The sequence below is a fragment of the Talpa occidentalis genome, unplaced genomic scaffold (assembly GCF_014898055.3).
Source record: "Talpa occidentalis isolate TD23 unplaced genomic scaffold, MPIMG_talOcc4v2.1 talOcc4.15, whole genome shotgun sequence".
In the NCBI taxonomy this organism is placed as follows: Eukaryota; Metazoa; Chordata; class Mammalia; order Eulipotyphla; family Talpidae; genus Talpa; species Talpa occidentalis.
The window spans coordinates 41,101,453-41,126,265 of record NW_023601543.1 but is presented as its reverse complement, the minus strand read 5'-3'; the positions used below and the strand labels follow the sequence as shown (position 1 = coordinate 41,126,265).

General features: G+C 36.4%; 1 protein-coding gene across 1 annotated transcript in view; it reads left to right on the top strand.

The window, feature by feature from the left end:
• The first annotated feature begins 5,328 nt into the window (after positions 1–5,328).
• The window catches only part of SH3BGRL (SH3 domain binding glutamate rich protein like), a 61,550-nt gene continuing 42,065 nt past the window's right edge, over positions 5,329–24,813 (top strand). Inside the window, 1 exon segment of the mRNA XM_037512228.2 lies at positions 5,329–5,564. Within this exon segment, the coding sequence (XP_037368125.1) occupies positions 5,520–5,564 (45 nt within the window). The 5' untranslated portion in view covers positions 5,329–5,519.

The window sequence follows — 24,813 nt, the reverse complement described above, 5'->3', positions numbered from 1 at the left end:
CTATAAGACACTTTAAAAATAGAAGACAAAAAATGGAAAATTATTTCCTGCTCATGGATTAGCAGCATCAACATTGTCAAAATGGTAGTCTTAACCAACACAATATACAGATTCAATGTAGTCCCTACCAAAATTCCAATGACACTCCTCAAAGAAATGGAACAAACACAACTAAAATTTGTATGGAACTACAAAAGATGCCAAATAGGGCCTCCCCTGGTGGCACAGTGATTGAGCTTTGGGCTGCAAAGTTGCCGGTTTGATCACTGACCTCCCCGCCCCCGCCCCTTAAGGGTCCCATATGGCGCGACAGAACTCTCCTGCTGCTCCTGCTGCTCTCCTCAGCAGTGTATTTCATCACTATGCCTGTTCTGTTCCCCGCTCTGGCTCTGGTGAATTCTCTCACCCTCCTGCACTTCTGACTATACCCAGTGCTTGTGTAAATAAATAAATAAATCTTAAAAAAAAAATGCCTAATAGCCAATGAAATCCTTACAAAATAGTGGGAGAACTGTGGAATCACAAATCCAGATCTCAAGCAAAATTATAAGGCCGTGATAATTAAAACAGCATTTACTGAGTGGCGGGGTAGGGTGGGGGGAATCACACACACAGTAGATGGAAAAGAATAGAGAACACATATATTAATCCCTACCTATATGAACATTTAATCTACAACAAAACAGCCAACAGGAGCCAGAGGAGCCAACAGGAGCAAGGAAAACCTCTTCAATAAGTGGTGCTGGGAAAACTGGCCAGCCACATGCAAAAGAATGAAATTAGATCACTATCTCACACCATAGAACAAAAATTAAATCAAAATCAAATCAAAATAGATAAAAGATTTGGACATAGAACTCGAAGCCATAAAATACAAGGAAGAAAATGTAAGTCTCAGGTCCTATGTTTCAGGAATATTGGTGCCGATTTGTCTCCTTCAGCAAAGATAACAAAGAAGAACATAAAAAAAAATGGGACTATATCAAACTAAAAACTTCTGCATATCAAATCAAGCTATATTCAGGACCAAAAGACACCCCACTTAATGGGGAAAGTATTTGCACACCATATATCTGGCAAGGGGCTCATATCACAGGTCTACAAGGAACTCATATAACTCAACCACGGGAAAATAAATAACAAAATAAAAGAGGGCAGAAGAGCTAAATAGCCCCTTGTCTACAGAAGACATAAATACGGCTAACAGCCACAAGAAAAAACAAATGCTCATTATCATTTATCATCAGGAAAATGAAATCAAAACCGCAATGAGATTCTATCTCATGCCTCTGGTTATAAAAAGCAGAAGCAACAGTGTGATCAAGGGTGTGGAGAAAAGTAACCTTCATACATTGTTGCTGGGAATGTACACTGGTCAGCATGGAAGTTTCTCAGAATATTAAAAATGGATCTACCATATGTCTTAGCAATTCTACTCCCAGATATCTACTCAAAGAATACAAAAGCACTTATTCTAAGAATTATATGCATTCCTATATTCATTTCAGCACTATTTACTATAGCCATACTGTGGAAAAAACTTAAGTGCTCAAGGACAGATGAGAGGATTTAGAAGATGTGGTGTGTATACATACACAATAGAATACTTCTTAGCTATAAAAAAAGATAATCTCTTGGCATTTCTGGCAACATGAATGGAGTTGGATGGGATTACGCTAAGTGAAATTAGTCATAAAGAGAAAGACAAATAATTAATTGTGTTACTTATGTGTGAAATATAGAGAAACAAACAAACCAACAATAAATCCTGGAAATCTGATTGCACAATGGGGGTTTCCAGAGAAGGAAGGGGAGAAAAAAATGGCGAGGGTACATGATGGATTATGGTGGAGTACTATATTTGTTTTGGTGTATGTATGGTGTGGTAACAACTTGTGAACGGGGATCCTATAAGTCTAAATCATGTACAGCATTGAAAACCAATGCTACTTAAAAAAAGATTTATCGTTTTATAGCAGAGTTGTATTCCATTGTGCATAGGCATTACTTCTTCCCAACCTACGCATTTGTCATTGGACACTAACATTGTTTATTTTTTTTTCTTTTCTAAGTTAAAAGAAAATATTTACAAAATATTATGTATCTTGTGATAAATTTGAAAGATAAATCTTACATATTTCTCTTTTTCCTTCAATTCCCCTCTGCCACTTCTCACAACCCTTCATACCTACCCTCACCTAGCCATCTCTGACTGAGCTTTGAAGGAAATAATTACATCTACACATTTAACAGTGGCTATTTTTAGATACTGGTTGTTTCGGCGATTTCATTTTCAATATTTGCTAAATTTCTATACATAGCATGTATTTACTTTAAACTTTTTGAAAAATAATAACATTTGGTTAATAAATAGGTCTCCTACAGCAATAGGCCAAAAATACTGTTTCAAAACACACTGATTCATCTTACTCTAATCAGGCCTTAACTTACCCTTAACTTTTAGGCCATAACCTTTAGACCTTAACCTTTACAGTCAAACTGCATCAACAAATTGTTATGGGGACAGGTCTATGAGGAATTAAAATGAAGGCAATCACTATTCTGGAATATGCATTCTGGGGATGGTTAAATGCAGTAAATAGCAAGTCTAATATAATATATAATGTCACTTTCTAGGATAAAAATAGTGGTGCATTTCCTCTCCCACATGTGTCTCAAGAGCTGTTAATAAGACCCAATATATTTTGTTTATATATCAATTTATTAGGGGAAATTTTCATCTATATTAATACTTAATCAACTTCATATAGTTAAAAGTTCCAGATAAAGCCCACCAGACTCATTGCTATTCCTACCATTTCTCTGGAGAATTTAGTTTTGTCATACAGGTACATAGAATGAATAGAAGTTTTTCTTTTTTTCCCTTTAATTCTTCATTTGTTTCAAAATAAAATATAGGTCCAAATAAAATACATGTTGCCAAGTCATAACCTGAAGGAAGATTTTCCTGTCCTGCTGGGAAGCACAGTATGAGGCCCTGATATTCACAATGATGAGGGCAGCAGCCTTACTTTTGTTTGATCACTTTTTAAAAAAAGATTTATATATTTTTATACAAGAGCTGGGGTACAGGCCAGAGGCACAGGAGGGTGAGAGGATTCACCAGAGACAGAGCGGGGAGCAGAACAGGCAGACTGACAGGGTACACTGCTGAGGGGAGCAGCCGGTGCAACAGGAGAAGTCTGCATCACCATGTGGGAATCTCCCTGGCCGTCTAGGATCGAACCCTTGCTGCAGAGGCTGCGGACAGCCTCACAGCGCTGCGCTCAACCCGCTGCACCACCAGGGAGGCCCTGTTTGATCACTTTTATAAATATTTTGAGTTGTGTTTAGGAACATTAAGAGTTGAACAGATGGATGAAGAAAAAAGGGTTATAAGGATATGGGGAAAAGGTGAAAATACAAACAAACAGGAAGAGCAAAGACATGAAAATGGGAACAAGTATGGTGATTGCAGTGGGGAGTCAACAACGATTATGCAAGGGATGTTAGTTCCAGGGAGCAATAGGTAAGTCTATAAGGATAGTGTAGGGATGGATTATGATGGGAGCTCCTTAGAAACATAACTTTGATTTGGTTTGATAGTCAGTGCAGAGCCATCTTAAGTATTTCAACCTACATTGTCTTTAGTGACTTATGAAATGATGTATTAGGAAGAAAAAGAACAATTATTGTGTACATTCTTGGTTCCAGGCAGTATGTTACAACGATAGTTAGATGGTAAGAAGGTGGTCTTCTGAAGTTTGTTGGATTTGAGGTCTAATTCTGACTCTGGGAAAATTGCTTATTTTTTGAGCCTGTTTGTCTTTATTTTTTTTAGTTAGGGACAATTTATATTTGAAAAAATATTCAAAAATTTACCACATAACTTCTGAATCAGGGACTGATAGCTGATATATTTGAATCATCTGCTTATACTGATATAGTGAATTGGATATTTGGCACATATCCACTCTATTTCTACTGTGCAGGGCAAAGAATGAACTATCGCTTCATATAAACTCAGGGTGAGTGGATATGTAAACTACTCGACATATGTATGCAAATTGCATTAGTGAATGACAGCTGGAAAAAGGAAAATAAGCAGAACGATGATTTTGGAGCAACAACATTTTTCATGCCTTTGAGAACTATTCATTTGTGCCATTTTCAGAATTGTTAACATGGAATTCATATTTCTGGCTATTTTCCCTTCGTTAGAAAAGAACTTATAAAATCTTCTCACAGAGTCTCAGTTTCTTCATCTGTTAAGTTGATGTAGTAACACCCACTTCTTCAGGTTGTTGTATGGATCACATGTAATCTTGGATTTGATGTTTAGGATAGATTGGAGAAGAGAGAACTTGTGAACAGGGAATAGTGAGGAAGTTATGACAATTATTGGATCTCAACAAAGGTGATACATCACTAGAATGGAAAGGGAAGACAAACTACAAAGGAAAAGTAAAGAAATAGCACAGGTGACTGATACATCTTGCAAGTTCCTTATTTCTGCTCTTTTGACATAACCAGGGGATTTAAAATTATACCCTGAAGTATATGGTCACTCTCTGGACATTAACAATTGTTTGCTCATTTCCCTAGAGTTGCAAATAACTATTTGTGCTCTCTGCTCACCATTTAAACATCTGCAACATAATTGCTCCACACTGCCTTTTCTCAAACAGTTTAAAAGCAAACAAAAGTCATTCACTTTCTTACACTATATTTAATTTTTTTTATTTATTAGAACTTACTTTAAGTTATTTTGCAATTTCTTCCTCCATTCTTGAGTTTGCCAATCAGTCTTCCTGTGAAACAGCACAGGAGTAGGGTTCCGTATCTTTACAAAAAGTAAAACTCAAAAAGAAAATCAATCTTGCCATTTTTGGGCTTAGAGAAACCTGAAACTTTTCTTAAACCTTCAGTGTCATTGTTCAAAAGCTCAGTTTCTGCTACCAGCTAACATCAGAACAATCACTACATAATAGGAGTCTTATTGTGCTCAAGGCTTTGAAGGCATAGATTTTCTTACTAATGTCTAAACTGAACATAGAGCTTCCTCCTTCAAAGAACTGCCTTCATATTTGCATGCACTTCTAAGCAGGAAGTTTTATGCACAACTTTTGCTCTCCGCGGGGGAGGGGTGAATCTAATTCGAATCTAATTCAATACTTCTTTTTAATTTTTCTTTCTCCTCTCCCTCTTCTCGGGAGGGAATGGTCAAAAATAAATGTTTCAACAGATCTCGCGGTGCTATTCGAGATTCCCTATTTAAAAAAAAAAATAGAAATGTTGCAAAGGAGTCTTAGCCTTCCGGGGTTTGGGGCTGGGACTGCAGCGCTGGGAGCCCAGAGAAAGCCGCCAAGCGAGGGGGCGGGGCTCTGGCGAGTTCCCCTTCCACCTTCCCCCACTCTTCTCTTCCAACCTCTGTTTGGCCCTAGTTGGATTCCAGCCTTCGCTGCAGCTGCTCCCCAGCGATTTGCAGGAACCAAACAACTGCAGCCGCTGTTCTCACGATGGTGATCCGTGTGTATATTGCATCTTCCTCTGGCTCAACGGCGGTAAGGAGGGTGGAGTGTCCACCTTTATTGTTTTCCTACACACCAGTCTCCTGCTGCCACAGAACCGTTAAATTGCAGAAGTTCGTCTAGCAGCTTCTCATTCGGAAGACACATGCATCTCACAGGCTCTCACTCTCCCCCATTTTCACTTTCTTTCTTTCTTTTGTTGCATCGATTTCATTTACCCATGGAAGTTAGCTTTGTTTGCCTTATAAGGTTAGGATATATTTCTTCTTTGAAGGAAAAAGAAAGCTACCGAGTTTTGGCACATGAGACATAGTGGTATAGGGTCTTCAGCATCTTCATCAGGTGAAGAAGTCAAGTAAAATTACACATGGGTGAGTTTCTAGAGTGAGGTATTTGGCATATGTTTCCTAGGTACCAAAGCAAGGGGCAGGAGTGCATATTCATAAAGGATGGAGGTACACATGCTCTAACTAATGACGACTGAGTGGCGATCTACTGAAACATTGTGATTATTTTCAGAGTGACCCCCTGCAACTCATTTTGAGAGTTTATATGAAAGGGTATTTAGCTTCAGCTTAAAGGTCTTTTAAAACTATACAGAAATGGAGGGGAAATGATACAAAGTTGTGTGTCTGTTACAATGGATCTGATTTTTTTTCCTCCTATATTTTCTCTCATTTTGACTTATTTTTCTTTTATTCTTTCAAAATATTTTACTTCTAAAAATTTGTAATTGTCTTAAGAACTGGAAAGGGAACTAAAAGTGGCTTCTGGGGTAGTGGCATACTCAAATTGCTCTGCTTCAAATTATAGGACATTTCACCTACTGGATTCACACTCTTTATTTAGAATAACAGTTTTTCCAGCAGCTGTGGAGATAAACTGGGGTGAAAACTGAGGGTACATCCATGATAAAAGTGAAAATATACTATTTTTCACAACTTAAGGGAAAAGCCACCAGTTGGCAACAGCAGATGTGTGAATTTGGAATGTAAGATTTAGTAACTCCGTCTTTTCTGAGCTTTAGAGCAGAATATTTTCTCTGGTTTTGTTTTGATTATTTACCTCTTAAGAGGGTTTGTTATAGGACTGAAGGTTATGTGAACTCACAAGAATCTTGAACCTTGAACTTTGCCTTCTATGGCCACCAAGTGTGTTTAGACGGTTTTGAAATAGAATACGTAAGCTTACATTTTTTTTTTTTTTAGCAAGTTTAGGTTCAAAAAAAAATTTTTTTAGGTTTCCTCTGAACCCCACTTTGTGAATTTCTTGCCTTATTATTTTCCAAGGATATTAATTCTGATATTTCAAAGTATTTGAGTTACTCAGAACCTCAAGTACAGTACAATAATTATAAATTGTAAATTTTTAAAGACCAGCTCAAGACTTTTAGCTAAACTCCTAATTAGAGTGAACAGATCAGGAAGGTACTTTTACTTTTGTGATATGCAGTTTTAATACTGCTGTTTATTCTTTTCTTTCTTGCTCTCACCCCTTCCCAAATCGCAGATTCAAGTACAAAAACCTTTCAGAATTTCTATTCATATAAGAGCAGCTGTACCTCTCTTTGTTAGTACTTAAATTTCTTTAAAATGACTGCTATCTTCTATTATTTCAATTGTTAGACACCATTCTTGAAGACTATGCAAATAGGAAATATTTATACTATGTGTGTTTTAATTTTTCTTATATATGATAGGGATTTTTTTTGTTGATGCAGTAATTATAGTTCTTATTAGCCTGTTATAAAAATCTACTCCATATTACCAAAATAAATCCTTGTTCTATTATAATTTACAGTACTTTTAAATAGTACTAAAATAGTACTCATTATGTACTTCAGATAGAGCTTCTTTATAACATAAATCAGGACTCTCCAATTTGCAATACCTTTATAATGCTACCAGGTTGTTTTTAACACACAATTCCAGAAATTTTGGGACAAAAATCCAGACAAAAACCCAGCAGCTATGTAAAGTGATATATTCTTATATGTGATTAAGTGTAGTTCTCTGAAGAACATTAAAAAAAAAAACTTTTGGTTTTGGATTAGAATTTCTGACTGTTCTCTGACTCTATTTGCCATATAAATAGCCAATATTAGCTATTTTATTGGAGAGGGGAATATCTATGATAATTTCAAGTCAATATTAATTTATTCTGTCCTTAATCCAAGATTCTCTTTCCCTCATAGCCTGATTAGAAAAAATTTTCAAACTTGTACTCAACTCTACCTCAATACAGAAGAGTAGCACTTGCTTTTTAGAAATGAAAGCAAGTATGTTGATTTTTGCAGTCGACTTTGATAGTAGCCATTATAATGATAGTTAATAGGAACACTTAAGTGTGTTAAGTACATCTCATTTTTTCATGAAAATGTCTAGTCCTGTGACTTAGGTTCTGTGATTATCTCTACTTTTTTTTTTTAAGATTTATTTACTTATGCATACAAGAGCTGGGGTACAGGTCAGAGATGCAGGGGTTGAGAGGATCCACCAGAGACAGAGTGGAGAACAGAACAGGCAGACTGACTGAAATACACTGCTGAGGGGAGTAGCGGGCAAGACAGGAGAGGTCTGTCTTGCCATGTGGGTTTCTCCCTGGGCAGCCAGGGATCGAACTTGTGCTGCAGAGGCTGTGGATTGCTTCATAGTGCAGTGCTTAACCCCTTGTGCTACCAGGGAGGCCCGATTATCTCTACTTTTAAGGTAAGGAAATAGAGGTTCTGAGAGGTAAAACAACTTTCTCACAACTAGTACGCTTTCTCAAGGTCACACAACTAGTAAGCCACAGAATTTGAATCCAGTGCAAGATGTTTGAATCCAATAATGTATCTTTAATCACCAAGAAGACATTCTCCCAGTGAGACATGACAGCTAGGAGGCATGAGGCGATAAATGTGAACATGAGGAGAGAGGTACAGAAAGGAGTAAGTCCTATATGTGGAAGAATAGCCTGAGCATGTACATATATGGGAGTAGAAATAAGGCTGTGTGGAGGATGGCTAGAATGTCTAAAGGTGAATGTCAGTAAGTGTGGTAAATGACTATTCACTTAAGGTCAAGGAGATAGAGGGGTGCACATTTGGAACTGGTCTCTTATAGGTCAAGTTATGAAAATTCAGGTCCTAATATTGTTTCTTTTTATGAAAACCATTTAGTAAGAATGCAACTTTCCAGTTGCCTATCTATGGGAAATGATTTCTCACTGTTCAGAACTGTTCATGCATGTCTTAACCTGCTGTAACACAGTATTCATTGTCATGTTTTTTTTTTTTCCTTGAGACTGTAATGCCCTGTACACTTACATTTAACTGGAAAGAAATCGTGGGCACATAGCCTATAAAACTTAATACATTTCATAAACTTTTAACAAAAATCAGTGTTGGCCTTTGAATTACTGGAGTGATCATAGTTTGGAGAATTTTGCTGGTTTGGGAGTGTTCTCACCATTTTTCTTTCCATTAAATCCTTGATAGTATCCATTTCATGGCCTCTATACATTTTAGGTGTGTTAGATAGACAAGATTGTGGTTGATATATGGCTTCTGAGGGTTCTTTTTATGGAATAGCTCTGTAAAATGATTGTTTTTATGTTGAAACATAAATTAGTTGCTGCAGTTTCACTTTTTGTGATTTCAGTTACCTGGTCAATCACTGTCCAGAAATATTATGTACTAGAAGATATTGAGAGAGAGAGAGATATGCCACATTAAGATAACTTTTATTACAGTGTAATTGTTCAATTTTATAATTGTTTAATATTATACTTAATTTATAAATTAAACTCTATCATACATATGTATGCATAGCAACTATTTGGTTTGGTACTATTTGAGATTTCAAGTGTTCACTGAGAGTCTTGGAACATATCTCTCAAGGGTAAGAGGGAGGGAACTGTGTGTCTACATTATTTTCCTCTGTGGCACAAGTTATAAAAACAAGTGAAGAAAATGAACACTCATTGCCAAATCACAAGTTACTAGCCACAGTGTTTTCTTCATTTGGAGAATATGAATTAGAAAAACAAGTTACAGTACTTCATTTATATGATTCTCCAGTAGTTGCATTATAAGTGATAGTATTTTGCTGCTTTGTATTTTTAAATTGAAAAATAATCTGATGAACGCTATGGTGTTTGTTACAGCTGCCAAGGTTTGTTTGAATACTATTTTAAGATTTTAAACTACTTAGCAGAGTAAATTAGAAACTATTCTTGAGGTGACAGGATGTGGGTTTTTTTTCATGTCAAGTATAGTGGAAAATGGCAGCTTTTACTTCAACTCGGAGTCCTGTATCTGATGACTGATTTCCTAAATGTCACAGCAACAGTGGCAAAGCCAATGGAATAATTTGGCCCAATTTAAAGAGGCTTGGGAAACACAGTTATAGATGTGATAATTTTTGGTCATTTAAAAAATATACTTAAATGGTTGTAGGAAAGAATATATTTGGGTGATTAGTAAAGTAATCAGAATCTGGTAATCGAGAAAGATAAAATGGATTTTCTGGCTACAGACTATTCATTTTAGGAAGGTTTTGGATACAATAAGGTCAGTCATCCTCCTGGGTTGGCATAAAAAAATAAATTGAAGCACTGGATAAAATCAGGTCAAATGTTTTAATGATATGTAGTTAATTTCTAAAATACATATTGTATAATCAAACATATATCTTTTAAAGGAGTATTTTCTTCTTTAATTGAATTTCAAGGGTGAAATGTTGTATTTCATTTCTTACTGATAAAATTAAACATATTGAAACAAACCGTAGAATTGAGGCTACCAGGGAGGGAGACTGGGGTGGTGGAGATCATTGGGAGGTGTGGTGTGAGGGGATGAGGGGGAAGCTTAATGAACTTTGGTGGGGGTTATGAGTACTTTGGTGATACACTTTAGTTAAGTGGTATGAACCTGTACTCCGAAAACATATACAGTGTTGTAAGCCACTGTTACCACCCCCCCACACACACAAAATGATAGGAATACAAAAGAAATAAGCATTTTGGGATTCTGTTTGTAACTATCTGACTATCTTTGACTCCAGTTCTACTTTGCAGCCTATCAAGAGGGCTTTTAAACTCAGTACTTCTAATCCAGACCAAGGTTAAACAAAAGTACATTTAGAGAGAAGGGGCAGCTAATTTATGATTTGAGAGGCCAACCTGACTTTTTACTTTTGGTCAGTAGAGAAGAATTCTAAGCAGAGGGATTATTTTCTGTCCCATTTTCTCATATTTTGGCTTTATTAGTTTGAAGTGCCAGAGCATCAGGCAACTGAAATATAAGTTTAAAAACATTGTAATGAATTCAAAAAATTTATAATTAAAATTACTCAGAGTCAATGTCACTAGAAATTTTATTATTATTAATATGGTTAACTGAGATTTGACTAGTAATAGTAAAAGTTAGCATTTATTTATGGATCAAATATATCAAAAACTATGTCTATCACTTTACACACATTATCTCAGTTTAATCCTTATAATTACACTGTGAGCTAAGTACTATTATTAGATGCATTTCATGTAGTTAGAGGAGGTATCTCTAGGAACTAGAAACATTAGGTATATTGAAAGAGCAACAAATGATTGAACTGAGTTTGTTCTTACTGCAGAACCCACTTCCAAGCACTGTGTTATTTATACATTTTCTGTGTATAAATATTGAACAGAAATTTTGTTAATAGGACTTTAAAATTTTGTCATGTGATTAGGAATTTGTAATTGCTATTTAAGGTTGGATGATGCTTAAAAAGAAAGAAAGAGGCTGGATGATGTCTAACTAGGCATGTGTGTCTTTATCCATAATCTGCATGTGAGAATTAGGTGCGAGTGGGAGAGGTAGGGAGGTTAGTAGCCCTATTTTCACATTCAATTTAGTTCTTTTTTAAATAAAAAATTGCGTGACCAAGTGCATATTTTAAAGTACTATTTGCCATTCTTTTATATATATATATATATATTTTATTTTTACATCATTGTTCATTTTTAAACAATATTTGCTTCCCTCCACCCCCTCAGGTGTAGTCCCCATAGAATTTCATTCAGCAATGAACCAGTGCACCATTACCACAGTACCCTGTGCTCCACTCTCCCTACCTCTGAACCCTCTCCCTCTTCCTCCCCCGCAGTATGTCTCTGATCTGTAAAAACAAAGTAAATCTAGTCAAAAAATGGGCAGGCCTCCCCAGTGGCGCAGGGGTTGAGCACAGCACTGTGAAGCTGTCCCAGCCTCTGCAGTGCAGATTCGATTCCCGGCTGGCCAGGGAGATACCCAGATGACACAGCAGACCTCTCCCGCCTCACCTGCTGCTACCCTCAGCAGTGTTTTCAGTCAGTCTGCCTGTTCTGCTCCCCACTCTGTCTTTGGTGAATCCTCTTACCCTCCCGCACCTCTGGCCTGTACCCCAGCTCTTGTATAAATAAATAAAAAAATCTTTTTTAAAAAAGAAATGGGCATGGGGGGGCTGCAATTGTATGGGGAATATAACAATAAAATTTTAAAAAAAAAAAAAAAAAGAAAAATTATGTAAGAATTATATAAAATAAAATACATTTAAAAATAAAAAAAAATAAAAAAAAAAAAAAAAAAAAATGGGCAGAAGATCTTAAAAGACATTTCTCTAAAAAGGAAATGCAAATGGCCAACAGGCATATGAAAAAATGGTCAATATCCCTTATAATCAGGGAAATGCAAATCAAAACCACACTGAGATACCACCTTACACCAGTAAGAATGGCACATATATATAAAAAAAAAAATAGCAACCACAAATGTTGGCGAGGATGTGGCAAAAAAGGAACTCTCCTACATTGCTGGTGAGAGTGCAAACTGGTCCAACCACTGTGGAAAGCTGTGTGGAGGTTCCTCAGTCTACTAAAAATGGAGCTACCATATGACCCAGCAATTCCACTCCTAGGGATCTACCCAAAGGACACAAAAACATTGATTCAAAAGAACACCTGTACCCCTATATTTATTGCAGCACTATTTACAATAGCTAAAACCTGGAAACAACCCAAATGCCCAAAAATAGATGACTCAAGATGTGGTACACGTATACAATGGAATATTACTCAGCAATCAAAAAAGATAAACTCATTCCGTTTGCAGCAACGTGGAGGAGCTAGAAGGAATTATGCTCAGTGAAATAAGTCAGATGGAAAAAGAAAAATGTCAGATGGTTTCACTTACAGCAGGAATATAGGGGAACCAAATAAGACATCAGTGTAAAAAAATAATAACAATACAAAACACAACAAAGAAAAAAAATAGTATTTGTCATTCTTAAGGTGAACATTTTTATATACATTTTTTGTTGTTTGTGTATGAGAAGCGTTGGATCACCCTCTTCAAGTGTTGTCACCACATGGCACCCACAACCAAGACATCCATAGTCCACCATGATAGTCCATTGTACTCTACCCCACCTTGTTCTCACCCCTTCCCTCCCCACTCTGGTCACCTCAGTTCTATAGTCAACTTTTCCAGGTTTAGTTCTTAGTTTTGCTTTATCTGATCCTGTGTTTGGTTTCTCAATATTCCACATATAATTGACACCATCCAGCATTTTTCTTTTTTCTTCTGATTTCATTTAACACAATCCCTTCAGCTCCATTCATATTGCCCAAAATGGCAAGAGTTTATGTTTTTTGATTTCTAACTAGTACTCCTTTTTGTATATATACCAAATCTTCCTGATCATTCATCTGTATTTGGGCACTTAGCTTGTTTCCAAACCTTGGCAATTGTAAATAGTGCTTAAGTGTACAGGAGAGTGCATGTTTCCCTTTGAATCAGTGTTTTTGTATTCTTTGGTTAGATACGTGGGAATGGAATTTCTGGGTCATATGGCAAATCCATTTTGTACTTTTATGATTTTGATTCTTTTCTCTGAAAAGAATCTTTGTAGGGCCTCCCCTGTGGCGCAGCGGTTGAGCGCTGGGTTGCAAAGCTGCCCGCAGCCTCTGCAGCGCCGGTTCAATCCCCAGCTGCTCCCCGGCCACCTGAGGAGGGTCCCACATGGCGCACAGACTGCTCCCCTCAGCAGTGTGCTTCGGTCCTTCTGTCTGCTCTGCTCCCCGCTCTGGCTCTGGTGAATTCTCACACCCTCCCGTGCTTCTGACTGTATCCAGTGCTTGTATAAATAAATAAATACATACATACATACATACATACATACATACATACATACATACATAAATCTTTTAAAAAAAGAATCTTTGTATTGTTATAAAACAACAGAAGTAAAAGGTGACATTTTCTGATTCTGTGTATATTCTAATTTCATCAAGAAGGCAGTATTCCTATGATTTATAAAGTCTGGTTCTAGAATCTATCTTTGAGTTCTTCCTCTTTGACATAATCCTTTCTGGAAATTAGACCCTATCATAGAGTCGGAGTGCAACCAGACAACACTCTGCTTAGGGGATTTCTGATAATGAGTCAAATCAAATAGAACTTCATTTTCTAAACACCAAGGAATATTCCTCTTAGTTCACAGAACATGAAAAAATTTTGTAAGTTTCATCCTTTACCATCAATGTTTGATCATATGTGCTACATATTTTTCAACATTAAAATTATAATAGTAAATTGTTTTCCTATAGACAGATAAGGACAAGCATACACATGTGTAACAGTAAAATTTTTTTAGTAGCTGTATGATATCAGAGGTCATTCTATACACTTTGTTATTTCAAAGGTGACCTAGAAGAAAGATGAGCATAGACAGATATTAATATGTTAAAAATTTGATAAATCATCTCACTGTAATTTCTCATGGAAGCAATTTGTCAGTTTTAGTTGATAATAATTAAAGCTGTCATTCATTGAACACTTAAAAGGTACAGGAACAGTAGTAATAACTTTACATGTATTATATCATTATATCTTGTGAAAACATAGTGAAGTCAGTACTCTTATTGTGCCAATTTGTACTGAGAGGAAAAAGGCTCGGAAAGCTTGCTGGGACAGAGATCTAATAAAGTATATGTCAGGTTTGTCTGATTCTGGAGCCCAGGCTCTTAATCCCTATGCTATTGTACCTACTGATTGATATTTATTAATTGCCCACTGTGACTATGGCTCTGAAAGTAGTTTAAAAGTCATTAAAATTTTTCTTTTATGATCAACTAGGGAAACTGTGAAAAGTATTTCTTAATCTGTCTAGATCAATATGAAGAATAATTCTGGTGGCCTCTTATATCATACAGAGTTTAGAATTCCTCAGAAGATCAAAATCATAATAGCTCAGTATATACTATTAGTTATAATGCAGAACTTGTATCTTTATACCTATTTAAGAAAATTACCTAGTGTAAGGCAATCTAGCCATAAGTAGACAAGAAATATTTTTGGAAGGGATTTTTAGCTTTTAGCTATAGTGTACAACTTTAAAGGTAAGTATGCATTATTGACTGTTACCTGTATGATTTGAGTAGGTCAGTAACCTTTCTTTGCATCTAATCACCCTTACAAGCAGAATATGAATGATATAAAATCAAGAATATCATGGAAGAAAGCTTCTACAAATATCATTGGAAATGCATTACTGAAAATAAAGGAATTTGATTTCATACTTTCAGAAGTTTTAACATATTTGGTCTTAAACGTTAGCTAAAAATACTTTATAATTCTCAAAAGAGGAATTGGGTAGGGTGAAGCTTTTTCAGGGATTTTTTTTTTATTTCTCAGCATTTTTTTTTTTTATTGAGGACTATTAAGGTCATTCAGGAGTGTGTTCCCATTTGTTTTTATTCTTTTCATTGAGGAAACATTGGTTTATGATGTTGTATATGATTCAGAGATACAGGTTCACAACTTTTCAAATGTATGTTACTATACCACAACCACCAAAAAAACACTTATACTCCTCCACAATAGTCTTTTGGGCCCCCACCTCTCTTTGTGCCTCACCTCCACTTTCCGTCTCTGGTAGACTTAATTCTACAGTCAGATTTCTAGGGTTTGTTTCAGTGAATTTCTACCTTAAAAAATTAAGAAATAGGGCCTCCCCGGTGGCACAGCAGTTGAGCACTGGGCTGCTGCCCGCAGCCTCTGCAGCGCCGGTTCGATCCCCGGCTGGTGAGGGTCCCACATGGCATACAGACCTCTCCTGCCATGCCCACTGCTCCCTTCAGCAGTGTATTTCGTCAGTTTGCCTGTTCTGCAACCCGCTCTGGCTCTGATGAATTCTCTCACCCTCCTGCGCTTCTGACTGTACCCAGTGTTTTTATAAATAATTAATTAAATCTTTAAAAAAATAAGAAATATTGTGTTAAATTTAAATCTTCTAAGCAATGTTAAAGGTATAGTCAGGAGTAATATCTGAAATATTTAAGAGTTAATGACATAGATTATGGAAATTATGGCAGAGGATAAATATTTATGATTAGAAAAGAATGAAACAAACATCTGTATATTATTAACATCTGAATATTATTTATACTTGAAATGTCTAATGAAAATTTTTCTCAAGACAAATCCAAACTACTTCAGGAAAAAAAGGAATTATGCTCAGTGAAATAAGCCAGAAGGAGAAAGAAAAATATTGGATGGTTTCACTTATAGCAGGACTATAGGGAAACCCAATAAGACATCAGTGTAAAAAAAAATAATAACAGCACAAAACACAACAAAAAACGGACAATTATAAATCAGAGGCCTACTGCAGGGGAGGAGGAGGGAGAGGGATCAGAGGGAGGGAGGGAGGAGCACAGGGGACTGTGGTGATGGTGCATGGGTGCATTGGTGAAGGAAACTCTATGGGGACTACTCCTGAGGGGGTTGGGGGAAGCAAGTATTGTTTAAAAATGAGCAATAATGTAAAAAATTAAAAAAAAATAAAAAAGTACAAAAATCTTTGCTAATTTCATTTACCATATAAAGTCTGTATTGACCATGTAGCAAAATATCTTAATTTTAGTTTACATTATCCTTATAAAAGGATAATCGGGGAAATTGAAGTTCTTACAGAAATTATGAAGAATAGCTGAACAATTTCCATTACCCCTACTTAGCAAACTTCAGTAAAGACCAGTTTGACTTTATAGAGAATATTACTTTATATACTCTAACTTCTTGCCATGAGATGATTTGTTTTAGTCATTTAAGGTAAAACTTAAGTGCTCATTTTTTAAATTTAGTCTTTTACAGTTTTCCCCTAATTCTATTCTAGCTGCCAGGTAGCTAGTAGGAGTGTAATTTTGGAAGGTCAGTAGCTGATAAAACCCTTAAGATTTCTGAGATGGTATATGTACCACATTTTCTTGATCTAGTCATCTAATTTTGGGCATTTGGGTTGTTTCCAAAGCTTAGCTATTATAAATAGTGCTGCTATAAACATAGGGATGCAGGTGCCCTTTGGAATTGATGTTTCTGTGTCATTTGGGTAAATACCTAGTAGTGGAATTGCTGGATCATATGGAAGCTCTATGTTTAGTAGGTCAAGAAATCTCCACACAGCTCTCCATAGTGGTTGGACCAGTTTTCACTCCCACCAGCAATGCAGGAGAGTTCCTTTTGTTCCACAACCTCGCCAAAATTTGTTGTTGCTAGTTTTTTTTTTTTTTTTTAAGATTTATCCACTTATTTATTTATACAAGCACTGGGTACAGTCAGAAGCGCGGGAGGGTGAGAGAATCCACCAGAGCGAGAGTGGGAAGCAGAGCAGGCAGAAGGACCAAAGTACACTGCTTAGGGGAGCAGCGGGTGGCAGGAGAGGTCTGCACGCCATGTGGGACCCTCCTCTGTTGGCCGGGAGCAGCCAGGGATCGAACCGGCGCTGCAGAGGCTGCGGGCAGCTTCACAACCCAGCGCTCAACCTCTGTGCCACCGGGGAGGCCCGCTAGTTTTTTTTTAATATGTGCCACTCTTACTGGTGTAAGATGACTGGATCTAGAAGATGTGGTACATATACACAATGGAATATTACTCAGCACTCAAAAAAGATAAACACATGCAGTTTGCAGCAACATGGATGGAGCTAGAAGGGATTATGCTCAGTGAAATAAGTCAGAAAGAAAAAGAAAAATACTGGATGGTCTCACTCATAGCAGGAGTTTCGTAAACCTAAATAAGGGACCAGGAAAAAGACTAATACAAAGTAAAAATCAAAATCAACAAGCAACTATAAACCAGAGACACACTGGGCCGGGGGAGGGAAGGGGATGGAAGGCCTAGGGTCAAAATAAGGGGGGTGCAATTGTATGGGGAATATAACCAAAATGATAATGCCTACATTGTGCAAAAATGAGAAATGATGTAAGAATTATATAAAATAAAATATTAAAAAATAATAAAGTGCTCAATGCATTGGGGAAAAAAAAAAAGATTTCTGAGATGGGGCCTCCCCTGGGTGGCGCAGGCGGTTGAGCGCAGTGCTGTGAAGCTGTCTGCAGCCTCAGCAGTGCCGATTTGATCCCTTCAGGCGGGTAAGGGTCCCACAGGGCGACGTAGACCTCTCCTGTCTCGCCTTCTGCTCCCCTCAGCAGTGTGTTTCGTCAGTCTGCCTGATCTGTTCCCTGCTTTGTCTCTGGTGAATCCTCTCACCCTCCCACACTTCTGGCCTGTACCCTGGTTCTTGTATAAATAAATGAATAAATCTTTTTAAAAAATAAAGATTTCTGAGATGACTTGGAATTTGGTGACAGCAATTCAACAAAAAGGACAAAGAAAGATAAATGGAAAGGAACCTTGAAACTCCATATAAACGAAAATGTTAAATTCCACATCAGAGAGTTTATGGAGTTATTCTCAATATTTCTACATTGAACAAATTTAATAGTGTGTATACACACACATACCATGTAAACACTTGGCATAAATGCACAAGTGCACAATATTACATGGGGTGGAAAGTTTGAATAAATTACATGAACAGACCCTGCCAAGTCTGGATCTGCTAGGGATTCTCCTTTCACCCCCCAAACCATTCTTTAATTCAGAAAATATTTATTGCTAGCCACTGGGATAGACTCTGATCCTCAAAAGCAATTGAATGAATCAATTAATGAATGAGTGTATGAATGAATAAATACTCCTTACCCTTTTCCCAGAATAAAGGAGGTAGTCTGGGGATGAGTCAGTAGTTTAGGGACTACTTGCCTTTAAGTTTGTATGCTGTCTCACAGGAATTGATACTGTCTTGCTCACCGACAAATGACCTAAAGATCTTTGCTTACCCCTTTCAGTCACTCTGAGTATAATCTCCTCCTTGAATAACTATTCTGATAACAGTGATAGTTTATAAGTTCAATTTAATTTTTACTCAGATTTCTTACCATTTCATTAGAAATGGGCATGCGAAGTAGATCCTAAGCACAATGTTTACCTTCTTATTTGAACATTTTGCATAGCCATGATTATTACGCAGTTCTGTTTAAAGGCAAATGTAGTAGTGATGACAAATTAAGGATTTGTGCTTTCATTGCCTATTCCAGTTGTTTTGGGATTCTAGAACAAAGCTTGCTAAGCCCCTCTTTCATTGTCTGAAAAATGACTTTTAGACTTCTTTATAATCCTTTTATCTTGGGATCACTTTGGCCTTGGTATTTCATGTAAACAATTGTGCTTTACAAAAATATGAAGTGTATTTGTTAATTGCTTTATTGATAACGCCCCAACCGTCTTATGTTTGTCTTTCTCTTCCTATTCTTGTCTCTTTCCTTCTCTTTTCCCAAGGATTATAAGGCTCCCAACAGTATGGTTTAATGTTTGGTTCAGCCTTCTGTTTATCAGTGTTTTTTTTTTTTTTTATTACTTTGGGTTCAGTTCATGCCACTGCTATAATTACATTTGATAAGGATCATCTCTTGAACCAGTCTTTCTAGTGTGGTAGCTATTCAGTGTTTGCTTTTGGTCAAGCATATGGCAAAGAAACTAAATAAGTGATCTTTCTCCTTATGTTTCAAACAAATTACTAGATTAATAAAGACAATTTTAGTTTCTCTTTCACTATTCCTCTCCCCTCTAACCTAGTTCTAACTCTCCTCACTGTAAATATTTGAACTCTTTCAAAAATGGTAGCCTTATTAGCAAGATTTGCTAAGCATCGAAACCAGTTGGGTCCCCCTGTTCTGGTGGATTAATTTTCTCTTAGTACCAAATTGTTCTACTTAAAATAACATGTCTTTCAAATTTTTATAATGGTGTTTAATGGGCTAAACCAACTATATCTGGGTAGAAAGGGCATGGAAAATTATTTTTTTTGTCATTAATTAATGTCACTTTTTATTATGAAACCTAGAGTATGAACTGAAAATCCCTCCTGTATTGTAAAAAAAAAAATCTTGCATTTTCATTAGCTTCAAACGTACAGAAAATAAAATATTAGATGCATCTGGATAAAAGGGATCATAAGAGGTTATCCAGTACATCTACATCAGGACTACCTGTGAACTGTTCCAGAAAGATTATAATCAAATTTTCTTTTATTAAACTCTCCAAAGAAGGAAGTACACAACCTCCCTTGATAATATGCTGCAGTACTACTTTCTCTTCCTTTTTATCTAGATTCTGGTGCTAAGAATTTAGAAGTCTGGGTGACCTATGAAAGATATTTATTTTTGCCCCTTTTTATGTGTTAAAGATGAGATTCCTGAAACTGTGAATGGAAAGGAAGTAAAGATATAGAGATCCACCAGTCATCAATTTAACATATATTTCCCAAATACTTGCTGTTAAAATATTAAACTATCTGGTGGACAAAATCTTGTCCTGAAAGAGCTTATAACCTGTTTTTTTGGGAAGCTTAAAGGTGGTCTGAGAATCATTTCTCTTTTCTTCTGCCCCTCTTTTTAAGGAAGCATTCTGGGTCTTCTTCATTCCTATAGATCAGTACACGCTAAGGTCATGCCACAAGGGCAAAATAACCATTTTCTTGGTTATTTTATGAAACATGATTTACTGAATTTAAACTAATCTCAAAAATCAGTATTTTAAGCATTTTTTAAAATTTAGTTGCTCATTTATTATTGAACATCTAGTTTATTTTCTACCTTCTTATTGGTATCATAGCCACAAACTACAATAAATATTAATATCCTGGCACATATATAACTTTATGACATTAAGTAATCATTACATTTCCAAAACATTTTAAAATCAATAATTTTCTAAAGCCTGAGTCTTGGACCCTGTTCATTCATGATACTTGATGGTGTTATTAATGAAGAAGTAATGTGACTTGACCAGTGTAACACTTTTAATGAAGTATCATATTTTTTTTTAAAGATTTATTTATTTATTTATTATTTATTTATTTATTTATTTATTTATATATACAAGCACTGGGTACAGTCAGAAGTGTGGGAGGGTACGAGAATTCATCAGAGCCAGAGCAGGGAACAGAACAGGCAGACTGATGAAATACACTGCTGAGGGGAGCAGTGGATGTGGCAGGAGAGGTCTGCACGCCATGTGGAACCCTCCCCAGCAGGCAGGGATCGAACTGGTGCTGCAGAGGCTGCAGGCAGCTTTCCAGCCCAGCGCTCAACCACTGCGCCAGCAGAGCAGGTCCGACTATCATTTTTTATGATGGAAATTCTCCAGGACCATGCTTATTAAAATGTCTGACTAAGCCCATATATGATTAGTGATTTTTTTTTTCCAGAGAAGGCAACTATGATATAGTCTCTGAGCGTACTCAGACATGACTCAAATTCACATTTTCATTGTGTGTGTGTGTGTGGTTTTTTATTTTTATTTTTTTTTATTATTCCCCACCACCATACCTTGTGTCCCCTAGTCCTTTTCCCTCTCATTCCTCTTAAGCTTAAAGCCCTCAGAATGTTTACTGGTGTCCTCTAGACTTTCTTTCTTTCCTTCCTTCCTTCCTTCCTTCCTTCCTTCCTTCCTTCCTTCCTTCCTTCCTTCCTTCCTTCCTTCCTTCCTTCCTTCCCCTTCCTTCCTTCCCTTCCTTCCCTCCTCCCTCCCCTCCCTCCCTCCCTCCCTCCCTCCCTCCCTCCCTCCCTCCCTTCCTTCCTTTCTTCCCAGTCAGAAGCGCGGGAGGGTGAGAGAATTCACCAGAGCCAGAGCAGGAGCAGAGCAGGCAGAAGGACCGAAGTACACTGTTGAGGGGAGCATCGGGTGGTGGGAGAGGTCTGCGCGCCATGTGGGACCCTCTCTGGTGGCGGGGAGCAGCTGGGGATAGAACTGGTGCTGCAGAGGCTGCGGGCAGCTTCGCAACCCAGCGCTTAACCACTGCGTCACTGGGGAGGCCCAAGACTTTAAATGTCTTATGTTGACAGATTGTGTGTTATGTGAATATCTAATTTTGTTTTTATTGTTCTGACTTTTTAAAAAATATTTGTTATTTATACTTATTTATTTTTAATTTTCTATGATTTGTTTATATTTATTTTTAATTGAGGTAATACTTGGATACCCTCATCAGATTTTACCACTGTAAGTGCATCTACCACCAACTAACCCATAGTCCATCACTGTAGTTCATTGTGCTTCCTTTCCTCTTTGTTCCACTAACAGGCTGTTTTAATTACTGTGACTTTATAATATAGTTTGAAGTATAGATATGTGATACCTCCATTCTTAGTCTTTTTTTTTAATCAGGATTGTTTTGGCTATTTAGTGTCTTTTATGACTCTATATAAATTTCCATAGTGTTTTTTCCAATTCTTTGAAAAACACCATTAATATTTTTATTGAGATTATGTTGAATCTGTATATTCCTTTGGGTAGTATGGCCATTTTGACAATGGCCAATCCACAAGCAGGGAATGTCTTTTTTATTTCTTTGTGTCTTCTATTTATTTCAACAATGTGTTGTAGTTCTTTGTATAGATATTTTACTGCCTTTGTTAGGTTTACTCCTAGATATTTAATTATTTTGGGTGTAATTATAAATGAGATCACTTTCTTAACTTCTTCCTCTTCCAACTCATTGTATATAGGAAAGAAACTGATTTATGTGTGCTAATTTCATGGCTGAACTGATTGATTGTTTTGATTAGTTTTTCTGTGAACTTTTGAGGGTTCTCTTTGTATATATCATGTCACCTGCAAATAATGATAGCTTTACTTCTTCTTTCCCAACTTGGATTCATTTTATATCTTTCTCTTTTCTAATTGCTCTAACTAGAATTTCCAATATTATATTGAATAGTGGTGATGATAGTGGACTTCCTTGTCTTGTACCAGATCTTTGTGAAAAAGCTTTCAGTATTTTCATCATTGAGAATAAGTTTAACTGTGTGTTTGTTGTAAATAGCTTTTATTATATTAATGTATGTTCCATTTACCCCCAGCTTTTTGAGGGTTTTCATCATAAATGGATATTGGATCTTATCATATTCTTCATCAGGATCTAGTGATATGATCATATGGATTTTATCTTTCTTTTTGTTGATGTGGTGAATTTTGTTTATTGATTTTTGGATGTTGAAGCATCCTAGTTTCCAGGAATGAGTCATGTTTGGTCATGGTGTATGATCCTTTCAATACATTGTTAGATTTGGTTTGCTAAGATTTTATTCATGATTTTTGCATTTGTTTATTAGGGAGATTTGTCTTTTTTGTGTTTACTTTTTTGTGTGTTGTCTTTGTTTGGCTTAGATATTAGAGTAATGTTGGCCTCATAGAAAGTATTTGGAAGTGCTCCTTTTTAAATTTTGGAAAGAGTTTGAGTTAGATAAGCATTAGTTCATTTTTAAAAGTTTGATAGAATTCACTTGTGAAGGCTTCTGGTCCTGGAGTCTGTTTTTGGGGAGAATTTTGATTATTGTTCCAATTTCCTTGTTTGTGATTAGTGTGTCCAGGGTTTCTATTTCTTCCCTAATTCAGTCTTTGATGATTGTGTAATTCCAAGAATCTGTCTGTCTCGTCTAGGTTATTGAATTGTTTAGTGTACTGATCTTCATAGTAGTCTCTAATTATCCTTTGTATTTTTGCAATGTCTGTTATGATAGCTCCTTTTTTTTTTGATCCTATTTATTTGCCATTTCTCCTTTAATTACTTTGTGAGACTTGCTAGGGTTTTGTCATTTTTATTTTTTCAAAGAATCAGCTTTATGCTTTATTGATCTTTTGGGTTGTCTTTTAAATTTTTACTTCATTTACTTCTGCTTTGGTGTTATTTCTGTTATTCTACTGGCTTTTGCATTTATTTGTTTTTATTTTTCTAATTCCTTAAGTTGAGAGAGAAGGTTATTTATTTGAGCTCTTTCTTATTTCTTGATGTGGGCCTGTAGTCTATATCTTCCCTCTTTTGCTTCCCCCTTTTGCTTCATCTCATAAGTTTTGGATAGTTATGTGCTCATTCTTTTTGTTTCAAGGTATTTGTTAAAATCTTCTTTTATTTCTTCATTAACCCAGTGGTCTTTCAGAGTATGTTGTTCAGTCTCTATGTATTAATTGATTACCTTGATTTTTATTGATATTTGATTTCTAGTTTGATATCTTTATGGTGTGAGAAGATGGTGGATATGATTTTTATCTTCATGAATTTGTTGATATTTGCTTTGTTTCTTAGAATATGTCTATTTTGGAGAATGTCCCATGTGCATTTGAGAAAAATATGTATTCTGGTTTTCTCTCAAAAGTCCATGAGGTCTAATTCTCCATTTAAGGATAGTGTATCCCTATTTATTTTCTATCAAGTTGATATGTCCATTGGTGAGAGTGGGGTGTTGACGTCTCCTACCACAACTGTGTTTTTTCCAATGTTTGTGAGCAGAGTTGATAGTAGTTGCTTAATATATTTTTTAAATAATTTTTATTTTTATATTCCACATACAATTGCAATCCCCTTATTTTGACCCCAATTCCTGCCCTTCCCGCCCCCACACCCCATAGAGTGTCTCTGTTCATAGTAGCTCTTGATTTGGATTTTCACTTTCTTATAGTTATTCATTTTCCTGGTCCCTTATTTAAGTTTTCTAGATTCCTGCTATGAGTGAGACCATCCGCTATTTTTCTTTTTCTTCTGGCTTATTTCACTTTGCATGATCCCTTTCAGCGCCATCCCGTTGCTGCAAATTGCATGTGTTTTCTTTTTGAATGCTGAGTAATATTCCATGGTGTATAAGTACCACATCTTCTTGATCCAGTCATCTATTTTTGGGCAAATGGATTGTTTCCAAAGCTTAGCTATTGTAAACAGTGCTGCTATAAACACAGGGGTGCAGGTGCTCTTTGGAATTGATGTTTCTGTGTCCTTTTGGGTAAATACCTAGGAGTGGAATTGCTGGATCATATGGAAGCTCCTATGTTTAGTAGGTCCAGAAATCTCCACACAGCTCTCCATAGTGGTTGGATCAGTTT